General features: G+C 35.1%; 1 protein-coding gene across 2 annotated transcripts in view; it reads left to right on the plus strand.

Annotated features, from left to right (window-relative positions):
- LOC124370904 (tuberin-like) overlaps positions 1-13,474 on the plus strand; it is a gene marked incomplete at its 3' end in the record, with an annotated part of 88,588 nt that overhangs the window by 32,005 nt on the left and 43,109 nt on the right. For both annotated transcript variants that reach the window (XM_046829208.1, XM_046829207.1), the window contains 1 exon segment: positions 563-704. In XM_046829208.1, the coding sequence (XP_046685164.1) occupies positions 563-704 (142 nt within the window).

Consider the following 13,474-nt stretch of genomic DNA (forward strand, 5'->3'; position numbering starts at 1 on the left):
ACTATTATTAGGATTCAATATTCAAGAATCTGTTATCAATTTTGAAGATTCTAAATCAGATTGGAGATTCTAAAAGTCTGGATTTGCCCTTCCTAAATCACAGAAGTGGTGTACACGTAACACTAAGTGTTTTAAAACTTGGAGTTTCAGAAATCTATGTTCAGTAGAAATTTGCCATGTTTTAGTCAGTGAGCCAAAAGATCTTTTTTTTTAATAAAGTGATATTCTACAAATATAAATATATTAAAGATTACTTACTTACTGCCGGGGCGTAACAAATCTCAGTCGATTCTTTGCCTCGTCTATGAGCCTCTTCCACGCCACCCTGTCTTCCGCCAGATCCACAGACCCTCCACACCGGGTCACATCTTCGACCACTTGATCGCACCATCTTATCTTTGGCCTACCCAAAGGGCGCCATAGACTTTAAGGCATTAAGTAATATTAAAGATTACATTAAAAAAATTTAAACTCATAGAACCCTTTATGAAATTTATGAATATAATTTTGAGTCTATCACTGTGTAGATTTGATATAATAATCATTACATTGTTGTGTGTAGGCAGCGAAGTCAGGTCACGTAACAGTGGTTTTCGAGGTGGTACAGGCTATGCACAGAGTTGTAACGAAGTATGGACTACAACTAGTCGACGCCTGGTGGTCCATCATAGTCTGTGTGCTTGAAGCTGTCATCAGTCAAATTGGTGAGTCAGGAGTTCCCAAATCTTTCAATTGATAATAATTGCAGAAAAATGTAGTTCCCCTTAAGTCTGATGCATTTAAATAGCAACCAGTTATGTACACTACATTGATCTTACCTTAGCAATTAACTGTTAATAATGATTAAATAAAAAGAAGGCTTAATTGCTAATTTTAATTACTTGTAAAAATATTTTATAAAACAAGATGAATTGTGTTGAGTATGAATGTTTTTTTTATGTTACCTTACCCCCTGAATGAATTCTGCCAACTTGGTATAACTGCTAATTTTGCGTTAAAAAGAGCCGCAATTCAATTCAATTCAATTCGTTTATTGCCGTTAAATAACATATGTTACAATAGGCTTTGTCACATTAGTCAATTAAATGGTAGCACAATGATATAAATAAAATAGTAGACATTTGACTTCAGTGCAAATTTGAGGTAAGATAGCTTGTTGTTTATCAATGTGTCTTAATATAAATATAACAATTAACAATATATAACAGTGAACAAATTATAACAATTAACAAACATAACAATTAATAAAATTAACAATCAATAAATACAACAAATAATAAAACATTACAAAATATGAGAATAAATTATGATATATAAATATTACACCTAAAATATTATGTCATCTAATGAAACATTGTAGAATTCGTCTAAACTATAAAAAGCTTTTTTTAAAAACCATTTCTTAAGAACTAATTTAAAACTATTTACAGACAAAGACTTTACATTTAGAGGTAATTTGTCAAAAAGCTTTATGCCAATATGTATGTAATTACTTTTCGTCTTAAGTCATAAGTCATAAGTTCTTTATTGTCATTAAACATTACAAAAATGTGATAGACATAGTCAATTTGTAACAATAAGTTAGGCTATTACAATAATTTAAATGTATGAAACATAAGTAGCCTAAAATAATAGTCTATATAACAAGTAGGCCCTAGTTAAATTATAATATTATCAAACTTTAAAAAATCTTTTAAGTCATAAAAAGGGTTAGCAATTAACCATTTGTGAAATCTGACCTTAAATAGACTAAGAGGTAAGGACTTGGATGCAATATGTAGTTTATTGTACAACTTGAGGCCAACAACATTGTAACTATTTGTACTCTTACTTAATCTGCAAAGTGGGATTACTGCCTTAGACTGATTGCGAGTGTCATGATTGTGAACATCACTATGTACGGAAACTAAATTTTGAGTTATTTTTCACATTTAACCACACAGACAAATATATACAGGTTTATCACAGTTAAAATTCTACTATCTACAAAAAGGGGTTTGCAATGAGCTTTGACTAGAGATTTGGTAACAATCCTAATGGCCTTCTTTTGGAGCAATAAAATATTATTTACATGACTGCTGTTTCCCCACAGGAGAACACCATAACATATCACAGAATGAAAAAATGCAAAATAAACTATACGTAAATATTGTAATGGTAACATGGAAGAAAGACTCTTGAGCAAGTAAATTACTTTGGCTAACTTTGTGCACATTGATTCTATTTGGGGAGTCCAAGTTAACTTATTATCTACTATTATTCCTAATATTTTAATTTCTGTGATGGATTCAATATGGCCTAGGCTTACAACTATTTTTTAAAGCTACATAAAAGATTTTGGGTTTTGCCCTGATTCAGTGTTAAAACTGTTTGCTTGCAAACCAATCTACTGCTTGCTTCATTGGTGTTTTCTACTACTAATGAAAGACTATTTACATCACTGTCAACACTTAAAAAAGTAGTGTCGTCCGCAAACATAGCGGTAAAGGATCGACTTAATATTATTTGGCAGATCATTCATAATCAAAAGAAACAATGTTGGGCCTAATATAGATCCCTGAGGCACACCTTCATTTTACCTCAACTTTTTTTAGATTGATCCTTACCATTATCTAACATATTGCGACCTTCCAAGTAAGTACGATTTAAAGAATCTAATTGGTGACCACAAACACCATAATAATTAAGTTTTCTCCAAAAGAATCTGGTGGTCAATACAGTCAAACGCCTTACTCAGATCACAAGCTGTGATCTGAGCAAGGCGTCTGTCTTCGAAAGCCTGTAACATTTTTGAAATTAAGGACTCAAGGGCATCAAACTGTCGATCTATTTTTACGGAAACCAAATTGTGAGTTTGAAAAAATATCATTCTCACTTAAAAAGGTACACAATTGCCTATGTACAACATGTTCTATTGATTTTTACCAATACAAGGCACAAGAGATACAGGACGGTAGTTACAGACCTGGTTTCTGTCATTCTTCTTGAACACGGCACAACTCTGGACACTTTCTGTGAAGTAGGAAACACACCCTCTTTAAGGCAAGCGTTTATGCACAGCATAAGAGGCAGCATTATTTCACTAATCACCATTTTCAAAATATAACTAGACAGGCCATATACATCTTTGCTTTTGGTGCACTTCATTTTATTCACTGTACACAACAAGTCTTTTTCAGATACAGTTTCCCAATGAAGTTGCTGCTGAGGTTGCACGATGTTCCGCAGAAAGTGGCTTGAAGTCGCAACAGGTTGTGACTCCGCAGCCTTGGTAGCGTGTACTGACTCGATGAAGAAGTTGTTGAACTCATCAGCGGAAATGTTTGTTGTCTCGTTTACGGCTGGGGATGTCTTCTTTTTTATAAGAGACCAGGCCTGCCTGACAAGGGTTGCTCGCAGACTCAATAAAGTTGACATTGGCTACTAGTTTGGCTTGATTTACTGATTTCCTGTACCGACATCTGATCTCCTTATAGGCCCTAAGAGCCTGTTCGCTCCCAGTAGTTTGAAAACTGTTCGGTAACCCATCACCCTCTCCTTAAAATTTCCAGCTCCGGAGTATACCACGCAAGATGTGATTTAATAGACCGTTTCTTCACGGTATGAGCTTTAGCTTTTACATACTTCAAAGGGCAAACAATCATTGAATATTTCTAAAAACTTGTTGAAGAACTGGTCAAACATGGTTTCTGCTGTCATTGTTTTGCACTGGAGAAGTTCTAGCCAGTTCATTTCACTTAAGCAAAATTTAAAATACAAAATGCTATTTACAGAAATGTTTCTAACCATTTTTTACTGCAGGAGTTTCTTTGGGCGCAACTTTCCAGCAAACAATTACATTTTATTTCCATCTCGACACCCTCATGATCTGCTATGTCAGGGCATACAACTTTGTACTCATAAGCAGATGTCTCAATATCTGTGAAAATATTATCCAGACAGTTGTTATTCCTTGTGGGTTTGATTGTTGACGAGTAGTGGACAGTTAAACTGAGCAAGAACAATTTTCAACTTCTTAACTGTAGGCGAGTTTATAGTGACGTCAAATTTAGCAATTAACATCCCCACCTATAACTATGTAAGCCTTGAAGCGACCCAAATAAATTAAAAGCTGCTCCAGTTTTTCTAAAAATATATTTGCATCACCAGCTGGAGAGTGATAAAGAGTTATTGTGAGTAGGTTGAGGTAAGAAAGCCAAAAACTGCTGTACATTCAAAATGGAGCTCTTCACAGAATTGATCCACCGCTATACGCTCATACCGTAAGTTACTAGTAGCTGAAATTAAATATGCCTGTTCCACCTCTAATGTGATTACTTCTGCAGAATAAAGATGCTCGCACATAGCCTTCCACATCCACACAATCCTGTTCCTGATCACTGAGCCAATGTTCACAAAAACACAGCAGGTCATAATGATTTTCATCACCCAGGACACTTAAAATATTTTCTTTTTCTTGCAAACCTTGTACATTTAAGAACAGTAACTTTAGGTTAGGCTTTGAGGTAGGCCTATATATGACGTCTTGTGTCGGCGACCCTGGGTAGGCACCGTCGCACCTAATCGTAGTAGTGTCACTAACCTCAACATTAGTTCCATCCTCAATAGAGGGTAACAAGCTTAGATCCACAAACTAGGCCTAAGTATTTTGCAGATTCGCCTGTACATTTTCCAAAAAAGAAGCCTCATGGGCTTCTTTCTCCACGGGACTTTGGCGTTTAAAACACAAAACCGACTTACATAAGAACCTTCAGGCCAGAATTCTTCATCATATACTGTGGTCCACAGCGACAAAGGGACACCTATTTTAAATGAACTGTATCCTGGAAACTTATTTTTTAACTTTGTCACTTCAAAATTATTTTACCTTTGGCTCGAGCATTAACATATTGCTTAATATTGTCACTTTCACACACCTTCGGCAAACCTAGAAACAAATATATACTTATGTTTTTCCACAATCTTCAGTCTGTCGTCATTAACCGAAGCGCGGCCGTTAAGAACTGATATCTTTTTGGGGTTATTTTTAACCTTTTCCGTTTGTTTACGCTTTCTGTATTTCACTTCAATAAATCCGTTATTGGAGTACTCACGTTTCCTCTTCCAAAACCACTTGTTCCACATTGGTACGATGGGACAGACGGAACATCTGTTGTTTTTGCAGACCTGGGACGTGATTGTGACGGTAATGCTGGTTCTCATGTAGCCTGGCTGACCTCACCCTTGTCGTTTTTTTCCATTTCAGACAGGTTTCTTTTCACGTTAGCAAAAGTTTTAGGTGGTAGCACTGAAATTTCTTTGCTCTTACAGGAAAAAGGTGAATTAACTGCTGGCGTCAAAATATGTTTGTCATTTACGCTTCTAACTGACTTCATACAGTTATTTGTAAAATTCAAATCTTTGGTTTCCAAAGAAGAGTCAATTTTCGGCAAAGCAGATTTTATGGCACTTGCATAAGAAACACTGCTATTTCCAATATAAATGTCACCAATAGCCTCTGTGTGATTATTCACGATTGAGGTTAGTTTGGGCATTTTCATTTTGCATAATATTTAATTGAGTTCTGAGTTCTAGCTGATTTTGTGTTAGATCAGAAATTTGATCAGTCAAAATTTTTATAAAATCAAAACATTTACACATACTGTCCTCAATTCCTTTGCTCTCAACAGCACTAGCAACTCCAGGTGATGTACTCACAGCAACTCTAGAAGATGTATTCAAGTCGTCTAGCAGACCGGTTTGCCCCAGACAGCCATCACACTTAAAATCCGATTTTTCCCCTTTTGAATATGAATATTCACTTTTAGATTTTCCTGCACATATGAAAGTGGAACCAGCTCTTGCAAATTCCCTCGCACATAATGCCACCGCTGCTATTAGTGACCCTTTTAGAACAAACACCACACAACGAATTTTTGTTTCTAGGCGCCATCTTGAATTACCTAGTACAAATTTTTCATCAATAAGGTTTTTATTTCTGGTGTTATATACATGTTTACTGCTTCGTAAATTAAATTCTGCATAATGGTTTTTAACATACATAATTGATTGAAACATGAACACACAGGGTAACGTTAGAATACTCAGATCAATAAAATGCGGTTTACATGATTCAGTGTCCCCAATTCCCACTATACATCTAATCGCCTTCTTTTGCCATATAAAAACCTGTTGAGCCCCAGAGGAGTTTCCCCAAAGAGTTGTACTGTATAATAGGTGACAGTGAAAAAAAGAGTAGTAAGCATTTAACACCTTGCCTGCCATGCCGACCCGATCGGTCGGCGACGTAATTGCTACAACTCGGCAATGCCAACCCGATCGGCCGGCACAATGACGTTTCCATGGTTTTTCTTTGTTGCCGCTGTGAGCGTTACGCTCGACTCTAGTTGCAAATGACTGAACTAAGTTTTCTAAACAGATATGAGACTAATTAGAGAACGTTGTCTGGAGTTGTTTTGTTGTTTATAGGTTAGCTAAAAACACCATGCAATATCGTTAACATTTGAATCCCGATCGGGTCGGCAGGTTTTTTTTTTTTTTTTTTTTATGTTTTAGGTTTTTTCTTTTATACATTTTTAAATAATTGAAACAAACGTTGTTTTAATTTAATATTGTACTTTCCTCACCAACATTGTATGGGGAATTTTTTAAATTAAATATTTGAAGCTGCTAGTTTTGAGTTATTGGGTAGTAAATTAAATTTCATATTCAATTTGTTATGAAAAACAAAGTTTATTATGGTTACAAAGATATGTTTGAGGATAGAAAGGTTTTAAGTTTATTATGAATAGGCCACAAAGATATGTGAAATAGAGGATTACATAGTTGTATTCAAATTTATTTGTGAATATTCTTGAAGCAGTCTTTACAGAGATAAGGCTTCCCTGGACATAATTCACAAAAAGTGGTCACTTTTTTAAGATTCTTGGCTGCAAGTCGACCTCCTTGAAGCATAGCTGTTTGGTAGCAAATCTTACAGTTTTTTTCTTGATCTACGTTTGTTTTTACCTTCTCCAACAAACGTAGATGATTCTGAAACGTAGTGATGACCAGTTACGCGAACAGGAGCCACAATTTCATCTTCTAACCCCAGGAGGCTAAACACTAGTTTTTTCTCTGAACGTTTTCATCGAGTAAACATTTTTCCTTCCTCGTTGGGCAGTACCGGTAGCATCTGCATCGTTCTTATAGGCAAGCCATGCATTCACGATGGCTGTTCCCAGGAGTAAATCCTCTGCGATTTTGTGGTACCAGCGCATCGACTTCCTTACTGGCGTGTTGTAGGAGGACATCTGGTCTGACAGATCTATGCCCATTTTAGCCTTGTTGTATTCTACCACAACTAAGGGTTTCATTATAGGATCACCCTGTCTGGTTTTTTTCCCAGTGTCAACGTAGCCTGGAGGATGAATTGTGGACATGAGTCTTACCTCTCTCTTGTCCACCCACCTTGTGTACACTATGCCAGAAGGGTACTCTAAACAGCTCATTTCACCTTTCCCTATCTTCAGCTGTGGAGGGATTGTAATTTTGTGGGGAAACCAGGCACGGTTGCTCATTACCGTACCTACTAAGTGAGTATCCCTTGCTAATAGAGAGTTGGCAAGATCCACGGATGTGTAGAAATTGTCCACAAATAGTATATGACCCTTATCTACATAATCAGTCATTAGCTCCATGACAGCTGATGTCGCTACTGTCACCCCATCCTCATTGCAGGTCCCCTTCCCCATGTACACTTTTATTTTATAAGTGTAGCCTGTTGTGTCGCAAATCTTAAATATTTTGATCCCATATTTGTGGGTTTTGTTAGGGAGGTACTGCTTAAAAAACAGACGACCTCTGAACGGGACCATACTCTCGTCAACCACAAGCTCCTTACCTGGACTTTTTTTCCTTTTGAAACACTCATTGAGGTGAGAAATAAGCGGCAAAAGCTTGGACAAACGGCCTTCTTGGTCCATATTTTCGTTGTTATTGAAGTGCCAGAAGCGTAATAGCAACTGAAACCGGTTCCGGCTCATTACACGACCTGCTATCAAATTTCTATATAGCATCTTTGATGACCAGTAGTCACTTATTTCAGGCATTCGGACCAAGCCCATATACAAAACTAGTCCTAAAAACTTTTTTATTTCATCGATATTGGTGCTTGTCCATTTTTTAAGCCTACTGCTGCGATTTAGTCTCATTGTATTCAACACTTGTGCAGCATTCCTGTTGGTTTCGACTACCATGATCTCCAGGATATCATCAGTTAGATACAACGAAAAATAATCAATTGGTTTTGCTGTGTTTGGTAGATTGAAATTAAACTTTTCGTTTCCAACAAAAACAATATATTTTTTGTTTACCATAAAACAATTTCCATTTACCCTCTTCCTCTACTTTCATATTTACCTTATCTGATTTTCCCTTAAGATTTTTATACTTATCAGCGAGAGTAGTGTCATCCCCAACAACTAAAGCTTCCTGGCCCTCATTATCTACATTGATCAAGTTCAAACTAGCATTTTCGATACCGCCGTTCTCACTCACATTATTTATAGTATTTCCAGAAATATTGTCAAAGTTTACGTCTAGGCCTACCTCCATTTCCTCATAAACATCATTCTCATTCTCAGCCACAGCACTTTCGTCATCAGTTTCAAATATAGAGTCGTAAGTGATGAAGTCCTCGTTGTCCTCCATGTTGTCCGAATCAGAAACATCAGAATCAATGTTTATTCCGATTCCACCTTCACTCACTCCGAGTATGTCATGTTCACTGCTCATCGGAACGTCCAGAAACAACTGTATGTCATTGTCCTCTAGGTTTTCACCCATCTTGGAGAGTTGTTACAGTAACACAATTACAATAATGCCTATGTACACGGATAGACACAGCGTGGATATAAAGACGTGAAATATCATTGACGTTAGTATTTAGGCGCGAAACAACCCGTGTTACAGCTGTAAGCGGCAAGGAAAAGGAGTGGGGGACGAGTGAGGGACTGTGTCTGGCACCAGCTGGTGTCTGGTAACAGCTGGCGCTAGTCAGCCAGTGCACATACACTCTGTCATCACAGTAGTATAAAGTAAAATATCAAGGTCGACTGAAATTTGAACGTCGGTCCAATCGGGTCGGCAACAATTTTTTAAAGGCAATTTTTGTTGAAAAATATTGTTGCCGACCCGATCGGGTCTGAGTTAACCCCCATCCCCTTAACATATGTTTTTTGAAAATCAATTTTATTAACCAGTATCAATAGTCCAAAACTAATTTCACAACCAAAAACACGACTGCACAAGTTGGCAATCCAGGAATCTTGAGAATCTCTTATGGTGGCAGGCAAGGTGTTAAAATAAGTTCCCTACTGGTACATGTTTTTAGTTTCCTTAATAAGAAAAGAACTTTAGCCAATTTTTTTACACAATTGATTTGTATGTTCATTCCAACTAAGCTTGCAGTCTAGATTTATTCCTAGGAGTTTAACAGATCTATTTTCAGTGTTTTTAAGCCCAAAAACAATTCTTTCAGTCTTATTTTTATTAAGTAATAATTTATTATTTTTAAGCCATATGCAAGACTTTTTAAATGTGGTTTCACTGTCTTCGAGTAATATATTAAGATCTTTTCCTGCATTTAACAATGTTGTGTCATCAGCATATAAAGCACAATTACTGGATAAGAAACTTGGGAGGTCATTAGTAAAAATAATAAAAAGAAATGGCCCAAGTACTGAGCCCTGTGGAACCCCGTTAAATACTTTTTGCAGGCTTGATTGTTCTTCACCAGTTTTAACCATTTGATATCTATCCCTCAAGTACGACCTTAATAGATTTAGCTCATTTTGCACAATACCGTAAAATTCAAGTTTTGTCATAAGAATATCGTGAGACACAATGTTAAACGCTTTACTTAGGTCCAACAAGGTTGCATGAGTATAAATTTTTTTCTTCAAATCCTTGAAATACATAGGACACTAAATTTTCTATAGCATTGATGGTAGAAAGACCTTTCCTAAAACCATATTGACTTGATGATAGAAATCTATTTATTTCAAAGTACTTATTGAGTTGTTCCTTAATTATAGCTTCTACAACTTTTGAAATAACTGGGACTAGTGATATTGGACGATAATTACTTTGAGAGTAAATATCTCCTTTCTTAAAAACAGGTATTGTAATGGTAAGTTTCAGACACTTAGGATAGATACCCTCAAAAAACATCCAGTTTATCAAATAGGCCAAAGGACATAGCAAAACACTGTAACATTGCTTTAATACATAATTTGATAAACCACAAAAATCTTCGGACTTTGAACTACTGAGTTTTTTAATACATCTTTCTACATCAATTACAGTTACATAATTCCATTTAAAATTATTTACAATGTTAAAATGTGTTGTTTCTAGCATTTTGTCTACATTTACAATATTGGCTGGGTTTGAATTTGGTATAATATCATTACAAATATTTACAAAGTAATCGTTAAAATTTTTCAGCGGAGAAAGGAAAACTATGATTTTTGTTGCTGCTCTCCCTCCCCATTTCTGAATTTATGACCTTCCAAGCTGCCTTACACTTGTTGTCAGAAGTAGTTATAAAATTATCATTGGCTCTCAACTTTGCTATTCTAATTTCATACCTATAGATTTTTTAAATCTAGCATAAGGTCCTTTGTACACTGTGTTGGTTTTAGATTTGTCAAAATAAGGTAAAAGTAAATTTTTTATATGTTTTAATTTTGGAGTGTACCAGTTTTTAACAGACCGAAAATCTCTAGGTTTTGATTATTTTTTATTTTTTATAGGACAGAATTGGTTATAAAGATCAGAGACAGCCTCCAAGAAAAATTGAAAAGCCTGTTCAACAGAACAGAACTTTGACAGTTCACCAAGCCAATCTAACCTGCTTAACCTACTTATAAAACTATTTACAGAATAATTATTCAAAGGTCTAAAAGTACTTACTGTTGTTTGGTCCTTGCAATTATTTTTATAATTTCCGGTATTGATTTTCAATTTAATATTAAGTTTTAATCCTAAATGATCGGAGAGATGTGGCTGAATTATTTCACATGAATATTCGTCATTATGTTTGTTTGTAATAATGTTATCAAGACAGGCATTTAATCGAGTTGGGTTTTTGTTTAAACAATACAGGTTATGAGATCTTAACATATTCTGAAAATTAATTATTTTTTTATCTGTAAAACGAATATCCAAATTAATGTCACCAGTTATAACCAGATTACAACTCTTAAATTTGTTACATTTATTCAAAAAGAGAATCAGATTATTTAGAGCATCATTGAACACTTCAATAATTGAATCTGGTGTTCTATAAACTGTGATAACAATTAGTTTTATACTGGGGAAAACAACTGATGCTACTTCAAACATCTTTTCAAGACTAAATTGCTCTACATTTATTGGTTCATAATCATATACAAAAACTATTACTAACATATAATTATAGATACTCCCCCATGTCCTAAATTTTTTCTACAATAATTGGCTGCCAAATTATACCCATTAGGCAAGTAGAGATCCACCTCCAGAGGAGCAAGCCAATGTTCATTAAGGCAAATTATATCATATTTACCTTCATTTAAAAATATATCTAATTCATTAACCTTATTTCTAAGACACTGAATATTTATATGAAAAATTGTAATGCTATCAGAAAATTGGTCTATGTTATTGTAAAGTCTTATGTCTTCAACCCCTCTTCTGACAATGTGAAGTTTCCCGCTGGCATGGAGAGAACATTAGTCCAATTGGGTTTGGTAGCCCTGGATCGAGGTGACATCGATTCTCCGGTGATGTGTCTCAGGGTCTCCCATATCTTCATTGCCAACCATGTCTTTCCTACTGAATTAAAATGCATACCATGTGCAGTATGCATGTATCTCCCAGCTGTACTTGCTTCTACAAAACTCACATTATCATAATGGTCACTTAAAGCTTTTAGTTTCAAATTAGTTTTCTTAATTTTTTTATTCACACATGACCAGTCCGGTAAGTCATATCTTTGAGGTAAATCTACTAAAATCACTTTGTTATCAGTACAAAGGTCAAAAGTACGTTTTATACTGTCCAATACTTCATGTGCTTAGTTTCTGGCAACATCATTGGAACCACAAACAACAATCAGGATGTCTTCTTTATCGGTTAATTCTTGTTTTAAGTTCTTCTCATTTTAAACCTGTTTGGTACGGCCTCCAGGTTTAACAAAACCAACAGGCTGATAATTTTTAAAGGTTGGTTTTTTGCATTTGTTAATATGCCAAGATAAATCCTTACCATGACTGTCTGCACAAATCAAAAGTTTCTTGTCAGAAACGTATTCTTCTTCAGTTGCCACAGAGTTTGAGCTACTTTGGGCATCTTGGTCCGGTGGTGTCAACAGATAAAAACGATTTTCTGAAAGAAAACTTCCATCGTCTTTGTTTTTGTTTGGATTATGGGGGATGTTCAAATGATTTAATTTACTTCCTTCACTAACTGCTGATGAGTAGAGTTTGGTTTGAATAGTTTTTTAGATGACTTACTTGAGTATTAGGTTTTAAACTAGATATATTTGGTAAACTGTAACGTTCATTTTTCTTTTTTCCAACCAAAAAGTAGTTTTCCTCATATTTGCTTTTGAACTCATTCATTTTCATATCAAGTTTAATGATTTCTTCCTCTTTCTGCAGTACAATTGTTTCTAGTTGGACTTTTTGATTCCTTAAAGTTATGATTTCTTTATTTGCCTGGCTTACCTCTTCATTTAATGTTCTTAACATAATATTTACATTTTCCAATTCTTCCCGCAATTCTTTATTTGCATTTATTAGTATCTGTTTTTCACTGTTTTCACTTAACAACAAACTCTCACTTTCATCAATTACAACTGGATTATTTGTTTCTAATATTTCACATTGAGTCTCTTGTCTACCATTTAATAACTGCTTCATACTACATTTATTACAAGACCATTCAGTGTTCACTTTGTTTATTTGTTTAAATTTCTTAAGAGAAAGTGTAGTGCATTTAAGATGGTACCACTTCAAACATTGATCTCTACAAAGGACAGCTCGACAATTGCCACTAACGTTTTTGCCACAATTTCGACATGGATATTTGACTTCCTTTTCTTTCATTACTTTCATGTCTAACAAAAATAAAATTCAAGTTTAATGTAGTAATAAGAAAGTAAAATGTATATATTTATTTATTTATGGAAATATAATAATACGAGGGTCGTCCAGTAAGTAAAGAACGTTTTGTTTATAAGTCAATAAAAACAAAAGATATGAGCATGAAAATTTATTTATAAATACTTATAAACTTACTCTTATTTTTCTACAAAATCGCCGGAACTGTCAAGGCACTTGTTGTAGCGTGGCACCAGTTTTTTCTATACCGACGTTATATACTGTTCTGCCGCCAAGGAATGAAGCCACGTTTTTACTCCTTCTTTGAGGTCTTCGTCACCCCAAAA

The sequence above is a fragment of the Homalodisca vitripennis genome, unplaced genomic scaffold (genome assembly GCF_021130785.1).
Source record: "Homalodisca vitripennis isolate AUS2020 unplaced genomic scaffold, UT_GWSS_2.1 ScUCBcl_630;HRSCAF=3061, whole genome shotgun sequence".
NCBI classification, from domain to species: Eukaryota; Metazoa; Arthropoda; class Insecta; order Hemiptera; family Cicadellidae; genus Homalodisca; species Homalodisca vitripennis.